The 22,022-nt window shown below is 46.3% G+C and overlaps 1 protein-coding gene across 1 annotated transcript; it reads left to right on the top strand.

The window, feature by feature from the left end:
* Positions 1–2,548: 2,548 nt before the first annotated feature.
* LOC140134314 (cathelicidin-6-like) lies at positions 2,549–16,745 on the top strand. Its single transcript, XM_072154912.1, has 4 exons — positions 2,549–2,755; positions 3,855–3,956; positions 10,063–10,134; positions 16,436–16,745. The coding sequence occupies exons 1-4, from the start codon at positions 2,573–2,575 to the stop codon at positions 16,568–16,570; spliced, it is 492 nt and encodes a 163-aa protein (XP_072011013.1). The 5' UTR covers positions 2,549–2,572; the 3' UTR covers positions 16,571–16,745.
* Positions 16,746–22,022: the final 5,277 nt, after the last annotated feature.

Here is a 22,022-nt window from a genome sequence, read left to right as displayed (position 1 = left end):
CTCGGCCCAACTACTACCAGACACATCCTGTATACAGCCAGTACTACCGCAGCCCAGCTACAACCAGACACATCCTGTATACAGCCAGTACTACCTCAGCCCAGCTACTACCAGACACATCCTATATACAGCCAGTACTACCTCAGCCCCGCTACTACCAGACACATCCTATATACAGCCAGCTCTACATCAGCCCGGCTACTACCAGACACATCCTGTATACAGCCAGTACTACCTCAGCCCTGCTACTACCAGACACATCCTGTATACAGCCAGTACTACATCAGCCCGGCTACTACCAGACACATCCTGTATACAGCCAGTACTACCTCAGCCCGGCTACTACCAGACACATCCTGTATACAGCCAGTACTACCTCAGCCCGGCTACTACCAGACACATCCTGTATACAGCCAGTACTACCTCAGCCCAGCTACTACCAGACACATCCTGTATACAGCCAGTACTACCTCAGCCCAGCTACTACCAGGCACATCCTGTATACAGCCAGTACCACCTCAGCCCAGCTACTACCAGACACGTCCTGTATACAGCCAGTACTACCTCAGCCCCGCTACTACCAGACACATCCTGTATACAGCCAGTACTACCTCAGCCCAGCTACTACCAGACACATCCTATATACAGCCAGTACTACCTCAGCCCGGCTACTACCAGACACCTCCTGTATACAGCCAGTACTACCTCAGCCCAGCTACTACCAGACACATCCTGTATACAGCCAGTACTACCTCAGCCCGGCTACTACCAGACACATCCTGTATACAGCCAGTACTACCTCAGCCCAGCTACTACCAGACACGTCCTGTATACAGCCAGTACTACCGCAGCCCAGCTACAACCAGACACATCCTGTATACAGCCAGTACTACCTCAGTCCTGTACAGTTGTTTCTGTTTGATTCTGGTTCAGGAATAAAGAACTGTTTGCTCTTTTTCGGTCTTCTGTGTTCCTGGAACCGCCACATTTACAAATGCAACACCCCTTCCGAAGCACAAGGTAGGTGATCGTTGCGATTATCAACCTTTCTATGTAAGGCGCTGCCTGGGAGACTGATTACTTCTCAAGGAGATCTCCAAAAGTGGAGAACTTACTAATTGTATCTGGAACTACTGCCTGGGAGGGCAAGAGTTAACTTATTGATTGTTTGTAAACAATGATATGCTGTGTTCTTTACTGTAAAGCAAGCTGCAAGCTGATTGGAGGGTGCTGTGACGTATTGCTATATCATAATGAAAATGCTTTTTTTATATGCTTGCTAAATATGCTAAAACTAAGAGGACGCTCAACTGTGGATGAAAATTGATCACTAATCTGCACCGAAGTATGCAAAACTCCCTGGGCCAATGTATTACTCATGCCACCATGGAGATGCATTTTGCTTCTGCGATGCCCATGTGATATTTTAGTAACCAATGAACTATGGACATTACTTCTTTATCCCTAACTAACCAAGCCCAGGTCCTTCCCCAGGTTTCTGTATAATTCTTTGCAATGCAAATAAAGCATCTCCCATCTGCCTCGCCTTGCATGGCATCAGTTCTCCACAGATATTATACCATACTTCTGTATTGGTGTGATTTTCTTTAAACAATTAAAGAACCTGAGGTTGTGTTTACAGGGGCAGAACTTGATAATGCTGTCACCTCACTAGGGGAGTATAACAGCCCCTTGTGGGCAGGAGCACATGGTCTTCGATTTTAGTCATCAGAGTGAGAAGCAAGTCCAGTGTGCAGCTCTTACCGAGCTGCCATCCAGTTAGAGTTAGAGCAGAGGTCCACCATCCAGACTAGGTCCAGACCATCTAGCAGCCTAGCTTGAAGTTACAACCAGGCTGTCAGCAACCCTTCCTGCGGACCAGCTATTTCATATCAGCTTCCCAGCCTGCTGAACCTGCTGCTGATGTTTGGTCGTTGCCTGCTGTTGAAGTTCCAATGAAGAACTGTAGGTTGATTTGCCTGTGTCTGATCCCTGGATACGGCTGTTACCACCACGGGCTCCCCATCCATCACCCAGGGACTTATCTTACAGACACTCAGGGGTTGCCCCAGGGAGAACCAGTACATCAGCCTCTCCCTCCATATTTCTCGCACACACCACCTGCTGGAGAGCTGCCAGGCTGTAGGACAGCCCTCCGGTCCCCATACCAAGCACCGTGACACCAGCGTCTAGGCCGCAACCGCCAGCCCCTCCGGTATTCTGTTATATCAACAAAACAGAAACAAAGAAACATGGGAAAGTGCTGCATGGACATGAGCGTTGTCCTGGAGCTTCTGGCTGGGCTCCTGTGTGGTACCTGGACTCAGGATACTCCTAGTATGGAGCCATTGTGCAGGATGGAGAAGCACCTGATAGCAGGACATGCGGTCTACACACACATAAATTCTGGAGATTCCCTGCCTCCCTCTGCTCCATGGTGAAATATAGTAAAATCAGATATGAGTCACATCAGAGATGGCAGCAATGTCAGAAGATTTCACCATCATCCAGGAATATGAGGAAATAATAAGTCTATAAAAGTGCGGAGCGCAGAGAGGAGACTCTATCCAGGATGTGGGGACTGTCTCTGCTGCTCGTCTCTGCTGTCACATTACACGGATGTCTCTCTGATGCCGCAGAGACTCAGCTCCACCATGGAAGATCCATAGAAGATGTCATCCACCTGTACAACCAGAGGGAAGGGGTCACATACTTATACAAAGCCCTGGACCCCAGACCCCCTGCTCTGCTGGAGGTAATGCACACAACAGGACCACTTACCCAGAATGCATTTCATATGAGTGAAGAGCAGAGGATCGTTATTGTGTAACGTCTGTACCTGGACGTCTCTGTATCCGCAGTTGGCAGAGTATTTGGCAGTAATTTGTGTTTCTTGTGTGTGAACTGCGGCTTAAGTTACTCTGTGTTTGGAGGGATTGGGCTCCTCTCTGCTGTCTGCAGTCCTGTCCAGCAAGGGTTACTAGCCTGACGGGCAGCTGCTGCTGGAAGCGCGTCCAGGATCTGCCATATCTATCTGCCCAATCCCATCAGATCGTTCTGGTTATTCTGTCTTCTGTGTTCTAGGGCTTTTGACTTTTTCTTTGCTTTTGACCTCTGCTACGTTTACCGACCATTCTATTGCTATATGATGAGCCGTCTTGGTTTTGATCCGGTTTTGTCCGATTCCTCTTGACTGTTTGTATCTGTTTGTTCCTCAGTGTCCTGTATCTCCTAGTGTGACCGCGCAGTTTATTCAGTCTTCTGTGACTTGGGCTATTGTTGTTATCTTTGCTATTCGGTGTTATTTGACCTCTGCTACGTTTACCGACCATTCTATTGCTATACACTCCACCATCTTGGTTTTGACCTGGTTTTGTCCGATTTCTCTCGCCTGTTTGTTTCTGTTGTTTGTCCCTCAGTGTCCTGTATCTCCCGGTGTGACTGCGCTTTCCTTTCTCAGTACCAGTCTGAACACCGGTCTATATCCGAATTCCTGTTAACTGTCCACTTCACCATCCAGCAGCGGCCAGACAAAGTCTCCTCTGTCACCTTGTAGGGTCACTCAGGGAGCGTTTGTTAGGTTCCTGATAGAGGGTTCGCCCTTGTCAGAGCGGCTTATCTGTCAAGCCTAGTGGTGTTTACACTGTCTCTGGACAGGTTTGTTACAGTATGAAATTACATGACTGCTCCAATCACATCCAAATCTGCCGCAAGTCCTGCTATAATATAAAAGAAATGTGATTACCCTTTGAATGTGATTATAGTATAAGACTAAAATATCTCTTGAGGTTCAAATGTCCTCTGTACAATAAATCACCCGGTAACAGTATAGAAAATGTGCTGTTATTTCACAGGAGGAGAACAACCCAGACAGAGTGATCTGCATCATGAAAGAGACAACGTGCCTGAGGTCCGAGGAAACCGAACTATCACAGTGTAACTACAAGCCCGGAGGAGTAAGTAATAAAAGGAATATAACTACTATAATACTGCCCCCTATGTACAGGAATATAACTACTATAATACTGCCCCCTATGTACAGGAATATAACTACTATAATACTGCCCCCTATGTACAGGAATATAACTACTATAATACTGCCCCCTATGTACAGGAATATAACTACTATAATACTGCCCCCTATGTACAGGAATATAACTACTATAATACTGCCCCTATGTACAGGAATATAACTACTATAATACTGCCCCCTATGTACAAGAATATAACTACTATAATACTGCCCCCTATGTACAGGACTATAACTACTATAATACTGCCTCCTATGTACAGGAATATAACTACTATAATACTGCCCCCTATGTACAGGAATATAACTACTATAATACTGCCCCCTATGTACAGGAATATAACTACTATAATACTGCCCCCTATGTACAGGAATATAACTACTATAATACTGCCCCTATGTACAGGAATATAACTACTATAATACTGCCCCCTATGTACAAGAATATAACTACTATAATACTGCCCCTATGTACAGGGATATAACTACTATAATACTGCCCCCTATGTACAAGAATATAACTACTATAATACTGCCCCCCTATGTACAGGGATATAACTGCTATAATACTGCCTCCTATATACAGGAATATAACTACTATAATACTGCCCTCTATGTACAGGAATAAAACTACTATAAAACTTCCCCCTATGTACAATAATATAACTACTATAATACTGCCCCCTATGTACAAGAATATAACTACTATAATACTGCCCCCCTATGTACAAGAATATAACTACTATAATACTGCCCCCTATGTACAAGAATATAACTACTATAATACTGCCTCCTATATACAGGAATATAACTACTATAATACTGCCCTCTATGTACAGGAATATAACTACTATAATACTGCCCCCTATGTACAAGAATATAACTACTATAATACTGCCCCCCTATGTACAAGAATATAACTACTATAATACTGCCCCCTATGTACAAGAATATAACTACTATAATACTGCCTCCTATATACAGGAATATAACTACTATAATACTGCCCTCTATGTACAGGAATATAACTACTATAATACTGCCCCCTATGTACAGGAATATAACTACTATAATACTGTCCCTCTGTACAGGAATATAACTACTATAATACTGCCCCCTATGTACAGGAATATAACTACTACAATACTACCCCCTATGTACAGGAATATAACTACTATAATACTGCCCCCTATGTACAATAATATAACTACTATAATACTGCCCCCCTATGTACAAGAATATAACTACTATAATACTGCCCCCTATGTACAAGAATATAACTACTATAATACTGCCTCCTATATACAGGAATTTAACTACTATAATACTGCCCTCTATGTACAGGAATAAAACTACTATAAAACTGCCCCCTATGTACAATAATATAACTACTATAATACTGCCCCCTATGTACAGGAATATAACTACTATAATACTTCCCCCTATGTACAAGAATATAACTACTATAATACTGCCCCCTATGTACAGTAATATTACTACTATAATACTGCCTCCTATGTACAGGAATATAACTACTATAATACTGCCCCCTATGTACAAGAATATTACTACTATAATACTGCCTCCTATGTACAGGAATATAACTACTATAATACTGCCCCCTATGTACAGTAATATAACTACTATAATACTGCCCCCTATGTACAAGAATATAACTACTAAAATACTGCCCCCTATGTACAAGAATAGAACTACTATAATACTGCCCCCCATGTACAGGAATATAACTACTATAATACTGCCCCCTATGTACAGGAATATAACTACTATAATACTGCCCCCTATGTACAGGGATATAACTACTATAATACTGTCCCCTATGTACAGGGATATAACTACTATAATACTGCCCCCTATGTACAGGAATATAACTACTATAATACTGCCCCCTATGTACAGGAATATAACTACTATAATACTGTCCCCTATGTACAGGAATATAACTACTATAATACTGCCCCCTATGTACAAGAATATAATTACTATAATACTGCCCCCTATGTACAGGAATATAATTACTAAAATACTGCCCCCTATGTACAAGAATATAACTACTATAATACTGCCCCCTATGTACAGGAATATAACTACTATAATACTGCCCCCTATGTACAAGAATATAACTACTATAATACTGCCCCCTATGTACAAGAATATAACTACTATAATACTACCCCCTATGTACAGGAATATAACTACTATAATACTGCCCCCTATGTACAGGGATATAACTACTATAATACTGCCTCCTATGTACAGGAATATAACTACTATAATACTGCCCCCTATGTACAGGAATATAACTACTATAATACTGCCTCTTATGTACACGAATATAACTACTATAATACTGCCCCCTATGTACTGGAATATAACTACTATAATACTGCCCCCTATGTACAGGAATATAACTATTATAATACTGCCCTCTATGTACAAGAATATAACTACTATAATACTGCCCCCTATGTACAAGAATATAACTACTATAATACTGCCCCCTATGTACAGGAATATAACTACTATAATACTGCCCTCTATGTACAGGAATAAAACTACTATAAAACTGCCCCCTATGTACAATAATATAACTACTATAATACTGCCTCCTATGTACAGGAATATAACTACTATAATACTGCCATTTATGTACAGGAATATAACTACTATAATACTGCCCCCTATGTACAGGAATATAACTACTATAATATTGCCTCCTATGTACAGGAATATAACTACTATAATACTGCCCCCTATGTACAGGAATATAACTACTATAATACTGCCCCCTATGTACAGGAATATAACTACTATAATACTGTCCCCTATGTACAGGAATATAACTACTATAATACTGCCCCCTATGTACAGGAATATAACTACTATAATACTGCCCCCTATGTACAGGAATATAACTACTATAATACTGCTCCCTATGTACAAGAATATAACTACTATAATACTGCCCCCTATGTACATGAATACAACTACTATAATACCGCCCCCTATGTACAGTAATATAACTACTATAATACTGCCCCCTATGTACAAGAATATTACTACTATAATACTGCCTCCTATGTACAGGAATAGAACTACTATAATACTGCTCTCTATGTACAGGAATATAACTACTATATTACTGCCCCCTATGTACAAGAATATAACTACTGTAATACTGCCCCCTATGTACAAGAATATAACTACTATAATACTGCCCCCTATGTACAAGAATATAACTACTATAATACTGCCCCCTATGTACAGGAATATACTATAATACTGCCCCCTATGTACAAGAATATAACTACTATAGTACTTCCCCCTATGTACAAGAATATAACTACTATAATACTGCCCCCTATGTACAAGAATATAACTACTATAATACTGCCCCTATGTACAGGAATATAACTACTATAATACTGCCCCTATGTACAAGAATATAACTACTATAATACTGCCCCCTATGTACAGGAATATAACTACTATAATACTGCCCTCTATGTACAGGAATAAAACTACTATAAAACTGCCCCCTATGTGCAATAATATAACTACTATAATACTGCCTCCTATGTACAGGAATATAACTACTATAATACTGCCCTCTATGTACAGGAATATAACTACTATAATACTGCCCCCTATGTACAGGAATATAACTACTATAATATTGCCTCCTATGTACAGGAATATAACTACTATAATACTGCCCCCTATGTACAGGAATATAACTACTATAATACTGCCCCCTATGTACAGGAATATAACTACTATAATACTGCCCCCTATGTACAGGAATATAACTACTATAATACTGCCCCCTATGTACAGGAATATAACTACTATAATACTGCCCCCTATGTACAGGAATATAACTACTATAATACTGCTCCCTATGTACAAGAATATAACTACTATAATACTGCCCCCTGTGTACATGAATATAACTACTATAATACTGCCCCCTATGTACAGTAATATAACTACTATAATACTGCCCCCTATGTACAAGAATATTACTACTATAATACTGCCTCCTATGTACAGGAATAGAACTACTATAATACTGCTCCCTATGTACAGGAATATAACTACTATAATACTGCCCCCTATGTACAAGAATATAACTACTGTAATATTGCCCCCTATGTACAAGAATATAACTACTATAATACTGCCCCCTATATACAAGAATATAACTACTATAATACTGCCCCCTATGTACAGGAATATACTATAATACTGCCCCCTATGTACAAGAATATAACTACTATAGTACTTCCCCCTATGTACAAGAATATAACTACTATAATTCTGCCCCCTATGTACAGGAATATAACTACTATAGTACTTCCCCCTATGTACAAGAATATAACTACTATAATACTGCCCCCTATGTACAGGAATATAACTACTATAATACTGCCTCCTATGTACAGGAATATAACTACTATAATACTGCCCCCTATGTACAGGAATATAACTAATATAATACTGCTCCCTATGTACAGGGATATAACTACTATAATACTGCCCCCTATGTACAGGAATATAACTACTATAATACTGCCCCCTATGTACAGGAATATAACTACTATAATACTGCCCCCTATGTACAGGAATATAACTACTATAATACTGCCCCCTATGTACAGGAATATAACTACTATAATACTGCCCCCTATGTACAGGAATATAACTACTATAATACTGCTCCCTATGTACAGGAATATAACTACTATAATACTGCTCCCTATGTACAGGAATATAACTACTATAATACTGCCCCCTATGTACAAGAATATAACTACTATAATACTGCCCCCTATGTACAGGAATATAACTACTATAATACTGCCCCCTATGTACAGGAATATAACTACTATAATACTGCCCCCTATGTACAGGAATATAACTACTATAATACTGCCCCCTATGTACAGCAATATGACTACTATAATACTGCCCCCTATGTACAAGAATATAACTACTATAATACTGCCCCCTATGTACAGGAATATAACTACTATAATACTGCCCCCTATGTACAGGAATATAACTACTATAATACTGCCCCCTATGTACAGGAATATAACTACTATAATACTGCCCCCTATGTACAGGAATATAACTACTATAATACTGTCCCCTATGTACAGGAATATAACTACTATAATACTGCCCCCTATGTACAGTAATATAACTACTATAATACTGCCCCCTATGTACAGGGATATAACTACTATAATACTGCCCCCTATGTACAGGAATATAACTACTATAATACTGCCCCCTATGTACAGGGATATAAATACTATAATACTGCCCCCTATGTACAGGAATATAACTACTATAATACTGCCCCCTATGTACAAGAATATAACTACTATAATACTGCCCCTATGTACAGGAATATAACTACTATAATACTGCCCCCTATGTACAAGAATATAACTACTATAATACTGCCCCCTATGTACAGGAATATAACTACTATAATACTGCCCCCCATGTACAGGGATATAACTACTATAATACTGCCCCCTATGTAAGGAATATAACTACTATAATACTGCCCCCTATGTACAGGAATATAACTACTATAATACTGCCCCCTATGTAAGGAATATAACTAACATAATATAACTAAGGAATATTGGGGTGGACTTATCTTCTTTCTGTAGTTTGGTTGTTAGTGATTGTATCATGTGGTTGTTAGTGATTGTATGATCAGGTTGTTAGTGATTGTATGATCTCGTTGTCACTGATTGTATGATCTGGGTGTTAGTGATTGTATGATGTGGTTGTTAGTGATTGTATGATCTGGTTGTTATTGATTGTATGATGTGTTTGTCAGTGATTGTATGTTCTGGCTGTTAGTGATTGTATGATCTGGTTGTTAGTGATTGTATGATCTGGTTGTTAGTGATTGTATGATCTGGTTGTTGATCTCCTGTGATTGTGCGCTTCCTGTGGTCTCTGATCCCTGTGTCTGTATTCTGCAGGAGGTGAAGGTCTGTGTTCTGGATCTGGATGTTGTGGACCCTGAGGACATAATGTGCCGCAGCCTGACCAAGGTAACCGGACCCCCAGAACTTCCGCTCTCCTCTTCTCTTGTGTCTTCAGGTTCTTCTTTCTTCTGTTTGCCCCTCTCTCTCCTCTCTTGGGTCTTCAGTGTAATGTTCTTCTGTTCTGGAGGGATCGTCTCTTTGGGTCGCTTCCTCCATCTCCCTGGTTCTGTGTCAGTAGTGACCTCATGCCCTCATCGTATGTAATGGTTCTGGTTCTGGTAGAGGACACTGATGATGTAACGGGACAGGATGATGTTATGTCTGGTGTAACGTTTCCTTTTCTTAGATGATTACATGACAGGTAACGGTCTCTTCTCTGTAGCAGGTGGTCACAGTCTCTGCAGGTGGTCACAGTCTCTGCTGGTGGTCACAGTCTCTGTTGTTGGTCACAGTCTCTGCTGGTGGTCACAGTCTCTGCTATTGGTCACAGTCTCTGCTGGAGGTCACAGTCTCTGCAGGTGGTCACAGTCTCTGCTGGTGGTCACAGTCTCTGCTATTGGTAACAGTCTCTGCTGGTGGTCATAGTCTCTGTTGTTGGTCACAGTCTCTGCTATTGGTCACAGTCTCTGCTGGTGGTCATAGTCTATGTTGTTGGTCACAGTCTCTGCTGGAGGTCACAGTCTCTGCTTTTGGCCACAGTCTCTGCTGGAGGTCACAGTCTCTGCTATTGGTCACAGTTTGCTGGTGGTCACAGTCTCTGCTGGAGGTCACATTCTCTGCTATTGGTTACAGTCTCTGCTGGTGGTTACAGTCTCTGCTATTGGTTACAGTCTCTGCTGGTGGTCACAGTCTCTGCTGGTGGTCACAGTCTCTACTGGAGGTCACAGTCTCTGCTGGAGGTCATTGTCTCTGCTATTGGTCACAGTCTCTGCTATTGGTCACAGTCTCTGCTGGTGGTTACAGTCTCTGCTGGTGGTCACAGTCTCTGCTGGAGGTCACAGTCTCTGCTATTGGTCACAGTCTCTGCTGGTGGTCACAGTCTCTGCTGGTGGTCATAGTCTCTGTTGTTGGTCACAGTCTCTGCTATTGGTCACAGTCTCTGCTGGAGTTCACAGTCTCTGCTATTGGTCACAGTCTCTGCTGGTGGTCACAGTCTCTGCTAATGGTCACAGTCTCTGCTGGTGGTCATAGTCTCTGTTATTGGTCACAGTCTCTGCTGGTGGTCACAGTCTCTGCTGGTGGTCATAGTCTCTGTTGTTGGTCACAGTCTCTGCTATTGGTCACAGTCTCTGCTGGAGGTCACAGTCTCTGCTGGTGGTCATAGTCTCTGTTGTTGGTCACAGTCTCTGCTATTGGTCACAGTCTCTGCTGGAGGTCACAGTCTCTGCTGGAGGTCACAGTCTCTGCTGGAGGTCACAGTCTCTGCTATTGGTTACAGTCTCTACTGGTGGTCACAGTCTCTGCTGGTGGTCACAGTCTCTGCTGGAGGTCACAGTCTCTGCTGGTGGTCATAGTCTCTGTTGTTTGTCACAGTCTCTGCTATTGGTCACAGTCTCTGCTGGAGTTCACAGTCTCTGCTATTGGTCACAGTCTCTGCTGGTGGTCACAGTCTCTGCTATTGGTCACAGTCTCTGCTGGTGGTCATAGTCTCTGTTATTGGTCACAGTCTCTGCTGGTGGTCAAAGTCTCTGCTATTGGTCACAGTCTCTGCTGTTGGTCACAGTCTCTGCTATTGGTCACAGTCTCTGCTGGAGGTCACAGTCTCTGCTGGTGGTCATAGTCTCTGTTGTTGGTCACAGTCTCTGCTGGAGGTCACAGTCTCTGCTTTTGGCCACAGTCTCTGCTGGAGGTCACAGTCTCTGCTATTGGTCACAGTCTCTGCTGGTGGTCACAGTCTCTGCTGGAGGTCACATTCTCTGCTATTGGTTACAGTCTCTGCTGGAGGTTACAGTCTCTGCTATTGGTTACAGTCTCTGCTGGTGGTCACAGTCTCTGCTGGTGGTCACAGTCTCTGCTGGAGGTCACAGCCTCTGCTGGAGGTCATTGTCTCTGCTATTGGCCACAGTCTCTGCTATTGGTCACAGTCTCTGCTGGTGGTTACAGTCTCTGCTGGTGGTCATAGTCTCTGCTGGAGGTCACAGTCTCTGCAATTGGTCACAGTCTCTGCTGGTGGTCACAGTCTCTGCTGGTGGTCATAGTCTCTGTTGTTGGTCACAGTCTCTGCTATTGGTCACAGTCTCTGCTGGAGTTCACAGTCTCTGCTATTGGTCACAGTCTCTGCTGGTGGTCACAGTCTCTGCTATTGGTCACAGTCTCTGCTGGTGGTCATAGTCTCTGTTGTTGGTCACAGTCTCTGCTATTGGTCACAGTCTCTGCTATTGGTCACAGTCTCTGCTGGTGGTTATAGTCTCTGTTGTTGGTCACAGTCTCTGCTATTGGTCACAGTCTCTGCTATTGGTCACAGTCTCTGCTGGTGGTCATAGTCTCTGTTGTTGGTCACAGTCTCTGCTATTGGTCACAGTCTCTGCTGGAGGTCACAGTCTCTGCTTTTGGTCACAGTATCTGCTGGAGGTCACAGTCTCTGCTATTGGTTACAGTCTCTGCTGGTGGTCACAGTCTCTGCTGGTGGTCACAGTCTCTGCTGGAGGTCACAGTCTCTGCTGGAGGTCATTGTCTCTGCTATTGGTCATAGTCTCTGCTATTGGTCACAGTCTCTGCTGGTGGCCACAGTCTCTGCTTTTGGTCACAGTCTCTGCTTTTGGTCACAGTCTCTGCTATTGGTCACAGTCTCTGCTTTTGGTCACAGTCTCTGCTTTTGGTCACAGTCTTTGCTGGAGGTCACAGTCTCTGCTATTGTTTACAGTCTATGCTGGTGGTCACAGTCTCTGCTGGAGGTCACAGTCTCTGCTGGAGGTCATTTTCTCTGCTATTGGTCACAGTCTCTGCTATTGGTCACAGTCTCTGCTGGTGGTTACAGTCTCTGCTGGTGGTCACAGTCTCTGCTGGAGGTCACAGTCTCTGCTGGTGGTCACAGTCTCTGCTATTGGTCACAGTCTCTGCTGATGGTCACAGTCTCTGCTGGTGGTCACAGTCTCTGCTATTGGTCACAGTCTCTGCTGGTGGCCACAGTCTCTGCTGGTGGTCACAGTCTCTGCTATTGGTCACAGTCTCTGCTGGTGGTTACAGTCTCTGCTGGTGGTCACAGTCTCTGCTGGAGGACACAGTCTCTGCTGGTGGTCACAGTCTCTGCTATTGGTCACAGTCTCTGCTGATGGTCACAGTCTCTGCTGGTGGCCACAGTCTCTGCTGGAGGTCACAGTCTCTGCTGGTGGTCACAGTCTCTGCTGGAGGTCACAGTCTCTGCTGGTGGTCACAGTCTCTGTTGTTGGTCACAGTCTCTGCTATTGGTCACAGTCTCTGCTGGTGGTCACAGTCTCTGCTATTGGTCACAGTCTCTGCTAGGGGCCACAGTCTCTGCTGGTGGTCACAGTCTCTGTTGTTAGTCACAGTCACTGCTATTGGTCACAGTCTCTGCTGGTGATCACAGTCTCTGCTGGAGGTCACTGTCTCTGCTGGAGGTCACAGCCTCTGCTGGTGGTCACAGTCTCTGCTGGAGGTCACAGCCTCTGCTGGTGGTCACAGTCTCTGCTAGTGCTCACAGTCTCTGCTGGAGGTCACAGTCTCTGCTTTTGGTCACAGTCTCTGCTTTTGGTCACAGTCTCTGCTATTGGTCACAGTCTCTGCTTTTGGTCACAGTCTCTGCTTTTGGTCACAGTCTTTGCTGGAGGTCACAGTCTCTGCTATTGGTTACAGTCTTTGCTGGAGGTCACAGTCTCTGCTATTGGTTACAGTCTATGCTGGTGGTCACAGTCTCTGCTGGAGGTCACAGTCTCTGCTGGAGGTCATTGTCTCTGCTATTGGTCACAGTCTCTGCTATTGGTCACAGTCTCTGCTGGTGGTTACAGTCTCTGCTGGTGGTCACAGTCTCTGCTGGAGGTCACAGTCTCTGCTGGTGGTCACAGTCTCTGCTATTGGTCACAGTCTCTGCTGATGGTCACAGTCTCTGCTGGTGGTCACAGTCTCTGCTGGTGGTCACAGTCTCTGCTATTGGTCACAGTCTCTGCTGGTGGCCACAGTCTCTGCTGGTGGTCACAGTCTCTGCTATTGGTCACAGTCTCTGCTATTGGTCACAGTCTCTGCTGGTGGTTACAGTCTCTGCTGGTGGTCACAGTCTCTTCTGGAGGTCACAGTCTCTGCTGGTGGTCACAGTCTCTGCTATTGGTCACAGTCTCTGCTGATGGTCACAGTCTCTGCTGGTGGCCACAGTCTCTGCTGGAGGTCACAGTCTCTGCTGGTGGTCACAGTCTCTGCTGGAGGTCACAGTCTCTGCTGGTGGTCACAGTCTCTGTTGTTGGTCACAGTCTCTGCTATTGGTCACAGTCTCTGCTGGTGGTCACAGTCTCTGCTATTGGTCACAGTCTCTGCTGGTGGCCACAGTCTCTGCTGGTGGTCACAGTCTCTGTTGTTAGTCACAGTCACTGCTATTGGTCACAGTCTCTGCTGGTGATCACAGTCTCTGCTGGAGGTCACTGTCTCTCCTGGAGGTCACAGCCTCTGCTGGTGGTCACAGTCTCTGCTGGAGGTCACAGCCTCTGCTGGTGGTCACAGTCTCTGCTGGTGGTCACAGTCTCTGCTGGAGGTCACAGTCTCTGCTGGTGGTCACAGTCTCTGCTTATTTCCATCTTTTGGGGGGGGGGGTCAGCTTTTTGTCTCAGTCTTTGGGGGGGTCAGCCGCTTGTCTCAGTATTTGGGGGGGGGGGTTCAGCTGCTTGTCTCAGTATTTTGGGGGAGGGGGGTTCAGCTGCTTGTCTCAGTATTTTGGGGGGGGGGGTCAGCTGCTTGTCTCAGTATTTTGGGGGGGGGGGTCAGCTGCTTGTCTCAGTATTTTGGGGGGGGGGTTCAGCTGCTTGTCTCAGTATTTTTTGGGGGGGGTTCAGCTGCTTGTCTCAGTATTTTTTTTGGGGGGTTCAGCTGCTTGTCTCAGTATTTTGGGGGGGGGGGTTCAGCTGCTTGTCTCAGTATTTGGGGGGGGGGGTTCAGCTGCTTGTCTCGGTATTTTGGGGGAGGGGGGTTCAGCTGCTTGTCTCAGTATTTTGGGGGAGGGGGGTTCAGCTGCTTGTCTCAGTATTTTTTTTGGGGGGGGGGTTCAGCTGCTTCTCTCAGTATTTTTTTGGGGGGGGGTTCAGCTGCTTGTCTCAGTATTTTTTTTGGGGGGGGGTTCAGCTGCTTGTCTCAGTATTTTTTTTGGGGGGGGGTTCAGCTGCTTGTCTCAGTATTTTTTTGGGGGGGGGTTCAGCTGCTTGTCTCAGTCTTTGGGGGGGGTCAGCCGCTTGTCTCAGTATTTGGGGGGGGGGTTCAGCTGCTTGTCTCAGTATTTTGGGGGGGGGGGTTCAGCTGCTTGTCTCAGTATTTGGGGGGGGGGTTCAGCTGCTTGTCTCGGTATTTTGGGGGAGGGGGGTTCAGCTGCTTGTCTCAGTATTTTGGGGGAGGGGGGTTCAGCTGCTTGTCTCAGTATTTTTTTTGGGGGGGGGTTCAGCTGCTTCTCTCAGTATTTTTTTGGGGGGGGGTTCAGCTGCTTGTCTCAGTATTTTTTTTGGGGGGGGGTTCAGCTGCTTGTCTCAGTATTTTTTTTGGGGGGGGTTCAGCTGCTTGTCTCAGTATTTTTTTGGGGGGGGGTTCAGCTGCTTGTCTCAGTCTTTGGGGGGGGTCAGCCGCTTGTCTCAGTATTTGGGGGGGGGGTTCAGCTGCTTGTCTCAGTATTTTGGGGGAGGGGGGTTCAGCTGCTTGTCTCAGTATTTTTTGAGGGGGGGGGTTCAGCTGCTTGTCTCAGTATTTGGGGGGGGGGTTCAGCTGCTTGTCTCAGTATTTTGGGGGAGGGGGGTTCAGCTGCTTGTCTCAGTATTTTTTGAGGGGGGGGTTCAGCTGCTTGTCTCAGTATTTTTTTGGGGGGGGGTTCAGCTGCTTGTCTCAGTATTTTTTTGGGGGGGGGGTTCAGCTGCTTGTCTCAGTATTTTTTGAGGGGGGGGGGTTCAGCTGCTTGTCTCAGTATTTTTTGAGGGGGGGGTTCAGCTGCTTGTCTCAGTATTTTGTGGGGGGGGGGGGTCAGCTGCTTGTGTCGTACCATGCACAGGCTGTAATGTTCTATACGGATTCTCTGCTTGTACGGTCCGTAGCGCAGGGCCGGGGCGACCGTCCACAAGGAGAGGATAGACCACGGCTGGACCGTTCATTGGCTTTTACTTCTCTTGATTTTTCTTGTCGCTTTTCTATACAGGTGACTGATGATTCTGATTGCGTTTCCTTGCAGGGTGTCCGAGTGAAGAGGTCCAGCAGAAAGTCTCGCAGGAGAAGACCCCCGGGGTCCCGTCTAACAGGAGGCTTCACTCTTATTGGCTCTGTGAAACCCAGAAGGCCCAATAAACCGCGCATCAGGTGGGTGTAAGACCCTCCAACATCGGTTCTACAAGACCACGGCTTCTGGGGAGACGTTACACGGATGTAACACGGGTGGGAGTGCGGGGGTCAGGGGTCTCGCACAGGTCATCCAGGAGAAGGGGGATTAACCTTCTGACCTTCATCTGATAAATGCAATGATACAAATAAAGTCAGCAATAAAGAGCAAACCTTGTGTTATTCCTGATACATGATACCAGTGATGAGGGTGAGTGAGGATGGTGATGGATGTAGTGGATGATGAGGGTGAGTGAGGATGATGATGGCTGTAGTGGATGATGAGGGTGAGTGAGGATGATGATGGCTGTAGTGGATGATGAGGGTGAGTGAGGATGGTGATGGCTGTAGTGGATGATGAGGGTGAGTGAGGATGATGATGGCTGTAGTGTATGATGAGGGTGAGTGAGGATGGTGATGGCTGCAGTGGATGATGAGGGTGAGTGAGGATGGTGATGGCTGTAGTGGATGATGAGGGTGAGTGAGGATGGTGATGGCTGTAGTGGATGATGAGGGTGAGTGAGGATGGTGATGGCTGCAGTGGATGATGAGGGTGAGTGAGGATGGTGATGGCTGTAGTGGATGATGAGGGTGAGTGAGGATGGTGATGGCTGCAGTGGATGATGAGGGTGAGTGAGGATGGTGATGGCTGTAGTGGATGATGAGGGTGAGTGAGGATGGTGATGGCTGTAGTGTATGATGAGGATAAGTGAGGATGATGATGGCTGTAGTGTATGATGAGGGTGAGTGAGGATGATGATGGCTGTAGTGGATGATGAGAGTGAGTGAGGATGGTGATGGCTGTAGTGGATGATGAGGGTGAGTGAGGATGATGATGGCTGCGGTGGATGATGAGGATGAGTGAGGATGGTGATGGCTGTAGTGGATGATGAGGGTGAGTGAGGATGGTGATGGCTGTAGTGGATGATGAGGGTGAGTGAGGATGATGATGGCTGTAGTGTATGATGAGGGTGAGTGAGGATGATGATGGCTGCAGTGGATGATGAGGGTGAGTGAGGATGATGATGGCTGTAGTGGATGATGAGGGTGAGTGAGGATGGTGATGGCTGTAGTGGATGATGAGGGTGAGTGAGGATGGTGATGGCTGTAGTGTATGATGAGGATAAGTGAGGATGATGATGGCTGCAGTGGATGATGAGGGTGAGTGAGGATGATGATGGCTGTAGTGGATGATGAGGGTGAGTGAGGATGATGATGGCTGCAGTGGATGATGAGGGTGAGTGAGGATGATGATGGCTGTAGTGGATGATGAGGGTGAGTGAGGATGATGATGGCTGTAGTGGATGATGAGGGTGACTGAGGATGGTGATGGCTGCAGTGTATGATGAGGATAAGTGAGGATGATGATGGCTGTAGTGTATGATGAGGGTGAGTGAGGATGATGATGGCTGTAGTGGATGATGAGAGTGAGTGAGGATGGTGATGGCTGTAGTGGATGATGAGGGTGAGTGAGGATGATGATGGCTGTAGTGGATGATGAGAGTGAGTGAGGATGGTGATGGCTGTAGTGTATGATGAGGGTGAGTGAGGATGATGATGGCTGTAGTGGATGATGAGAGTGAGTGAGGATGGTGATGGCTGCAGTGGATGATGAGGGTGAGTGAGGATGGTGATGGCTGTAGTGGATGATGAGGGTGAGTGAGGATGGTGATGGCTGTAGTGTATGATGAGGATAAGTGAGGATGATGATGGCTGTAGTGGATGATGAGGGTGAGTGAGGATGATGATGGCTGTAGTGTATGATGAGGGTGAGTGAGGATGATGATGGCTGTAGTGGATGATGAGAGTGAGTGAGGATGGTGATAGCTGTAGTGGATGATGAGGGTGAGTGAGGATGATGATGGCTGTAGTGGATGATGAGGGTGAGTGAGGATGGTGATGGCTGTAGTGGATGATGAGGGTGAGTGAGGATGGTGATGGCTGTAGTGTATGATGAGGATAAGTGAGGATGATGATGGCTGCAGTGGATGATGAGGGTGAGTGAGGATGATGATGGCTGTAGTGGATGATGAGGGTGAGTGAGGATGATGATGGCTGCAGTGGATGATGAGGGTGAGTGAGGATGATGATGGCTGTAGTGGATGATGAGGGTGAGTGAGGATGATGATGGCTGTAGTGGATGATGAGGGTGACTGAGGATGGTGATGGCTGCAGTGTATGATGAGGATAAGTGAGGATGATGATGGCTGTAGTGTATGATGAGGGTGAGTGAGGATGATGATGGCTGTAGTGGATGATGAGAGTGAGTGAGGATGGTGATGGCTGTAGTGGATGATGAGGGTGAGTGAGGATGATGATGACTGTAGTGGATGATGAGAGTGAGTGAGGATGGTGATGGCTGTAGTGTATGATGAGGGTGAGTGAGGATGATGATGGCTGTAGTGGATGATGAGAGTGAGTGAGGATGGTGATGGCTGCAGTGGATGATGAGGGTGAGTGAGGATGGTGATGGCTGTAGTGTATGATGAGGATAAGTGAGGATGATGATGGCTGTAGTGGATGATGAGGGTGAGTGAGGATGATGATGGCTGTAGTGTATGATGAGGGTGAGTGAGGATGATGATGGCTGTAGTGTATGATGAGGGTGAGTGAGGATGATGATGGCTGTAGTGGATGATGAGAGTGAGTGAGGATGGTGATAGCTGTAGTGGATGATGAGGGTGAGTGAGGATGATGATGGCTGTAGTGGATGATGAGGATGAGTGAGGATGGTGATGGCTGTAGTGGATGATGAGGGTGAGTGAGGATGGTGATGGCTGTAGTGGATGATGAGGGTGAGTGAGGATGATGATGGCTGTAGTGTATGATGAGAGTGAGTGAGGATGGTGATGGCTGCAGTGGATGATGAGGGTGAGTGAGGATGGTGATGGCTGTAGTGGATGATGAGGATAAGTGAGGATGATGATGGCTGTAGTGTATGATGAGGGTGAGTGAGGATGATGATGGCTGTAGTGGATGATGAGAGTGAGTGAGGATGGTGATGGCTGTAGTGGATGATGAGGGTGAGTGAGGATGATGATGGCTGCGGTGGATGATGAGGATGAGTGAGGATGGTGATGGCTGTAGTGGATGATGAGGGTGAGTGAGGATGGTGATGGCTGTAGTGGATGATGAGGATGGTGATGGCTGCAGTGGATGATGAGAGTGAGGATGGTGATGGCTGCAGTGGATGATGAGGGTGAGGATGATGATGGCTGTAGTGGATGATGAGGGTGAGGATGATAATGGCTGCAGTGGATGATGAGGGTGAGGATGATGATGGCTGCAGTGGATGATGAGAGTGAGAATGGTGATGGCTGCAGTGGATGATGAGAGTGAAATTGGTGATGGCTGCAGTGGATGATGAGAGTGAGATTGGTGATGGCTGCAGTGGATGATGAGGATGAGTGAGGATGGTGATGGCTGCAGTGGATGATGAGGGTGAGGATGATGATGGCTGTAGTGGATGATGAGGGTGAGGATGATAATGGCTGCAGTGGATGATGAGGGTGAGGATGATGATGGCTGCAGTGGATGATGAGAGTGAGAATGGTGATGGCTGCAGTGGATGATGAGAGTGAGATTGGTGATGGCTGCAGTGGATGATGAGAGTGAGATTGGTGATGGCTGCAGTGGATGATGAGGATGAGTGAGGATGGTGATGGCTGTAGTGGATGATGAGGGTGAGTGAGGATGATGATGGCTGCGGTGGATGATGAGGATGAGTGAGGATGGTGATGGCTGTAGTGGATGATGAGGGTGAGTGAGGATGGTGATGGCTGTAGTGGATGATGAGGGTGAGTGAGGATGGTGATGGCTGTAGTGGATGATGAGGGTGAGGATGGTGATGGCTTCAGTGGATGATGAGGGTGAGGATGATGATGGCTGTAGTGGATGATGAGGGTGAGGATGATAATGGCTGCAGTGGATGATGAGGGTGAGGATGATGATGGCTGTAGTGGATGATGAGAGTGAGAATGGTGATGGCTGCAGTGGTTGATGAGAGTGAGATTGGTGATGGCTGCAGTGGATGATGAGGGTGAGGATGATGATGGCTGCAGTGGATGATGAGAGTGAGAATGGTGATGGCTGCAGTGGATGATGAGAGTGAGATTGGTGATGGCTGCAGTGGATGATGAGGATGAGTGAGGATGGTGATGGCTGTAGTGGATGATGAGGGTGAGTGAGGATGATGATGGCTGCGGTGGATGATGAGAGTGAGCTTGGTGATGGCTGCAGTGGATGATGAGAGTGAGGATGGTGATGGCTGCAGTGGATGATGAGAGTGAGGATGGTGATGGCTGCAGTGGATGATGAGAGTGAGGATGGTGATGGCTGCAGTGGATGATGAGAGTGAGGATGGTGATGGCTGCAGTGGATGATGAGAGTGAGATTGGTGATGGCTGCAGTGGATGATGAGGATGAGTGAGGATGGTGATGGCTGCAGTGGATGATGAGGGTGAGGATGATGATGGCTGTAGTGGATGATGAGGGTGAGGATGATAATGGCTGCAGTGGATGATGAGGGTGAGGATGATGATGGCTGCAGTGGATGATGAGAGTGAGAATGGTGATGGCTGCAGTGGATGATGAGAGTGAGATTGGTGATGGCTGCAGTGGATGATGAGAGTGAGATTGGTGATGGCTGCAGTGGATGATGAGGATGAATGAGGATGGTGATGGCTGTAGTGGATGATGAGGATGAGTGAGGATGGTGATGGCTGTAGTGGATGATGAGGGTGAGTGAGGATGATGATGGCTGCGGTGGATGATGAGGATGAGTGAGGATGGTGATGGCTGTAGTGGATGATGAGGGTGAGTGAGGATGGTGATGGCTGTAGTGGATGATGAGGGTGAGTGAGGATGGTGATGGCTGTAGTGGATGATGAGGGTGAGGATGGTGATGGCTGCAGTGGATGATGAGAGTGAGGATGGTGATGGCTTCAGTGGATGATGAGGGTGAGGATGATGATGGCTGTAGTGGATGATGAGGGTGAGGATGATAATGGCTGCAGTGGATGATGAGGGTGAGGATGATGATGGCTGTAGTGGATGATGAGAGTGAGAATGGTGATGGCTGCAGTGGATGATGAGAGTGAGATTGGTGATGGCTGCAGTGGATGATGAGGGTGAGGATGATGATGGCTGCAGTGGATGATGAGAGTGAGATTGGTGATGGCTGCAGTGGATGATGAGAGTGAGATTGGTGATGGCTGCAGTGGATGATGAGGGTGAGGATGGTGATGGCTGCAGTGGATGATGAGGGTGAGGATGATGATGGCTCCAGTGGATGATGAGAGTGAGGATGGTGATGGCTGCAGTGGATGATGAGAGTGAGGATGGTGATGGCTGCAGTGGATGATGAGAGTGAGATTGGTGATGGCTGCAGTGGATGATGAGAGTGAGATTGGTGATGGCTGCAGTGGATGATGAGGGTGAGGATG

Source organism: Engystomops pustulosus, chromosome 5, assembly GCF_040894005.1.
Source record: "Engystomops pustulosus chromosome 5, aEngPut4.maternal, whole genome shotgun sequence".
NCBI lineage: Eukaryota > Metazoa > Chordata > Amphibia > Anura > Leptodactylidae > Engystomops > Engystomops pustulosus.
Note: the sequence above shows the minus strand (reverse complement) of the source record. Positions and strands in the feature narration are given on the sequence as shown.

Coding starts and splice junctions, on each gene's coding strand:
- LOC140134314 (XM_072154912.1), top strand. CDS start 2,573: ATGTGGGGACTGTCTCTGCTGCTCGTCTCTGCTGTCACATTACACGGA. Junction 3,957..10,062: donor GTAACTACAAGCCCGGAGGA/GTAAGTAATAAA, acceptor TGTATTCTGCAG/GAGGTGAAGGTCTGTGTTCT. Junction 10,135..16,435: donor TGTGCCGCAGCCTGACCAAG/GTAACCGGACCC, acceptor GTTTCCTTGCAG/GGTGTCCGAGTGAAGAGGTC.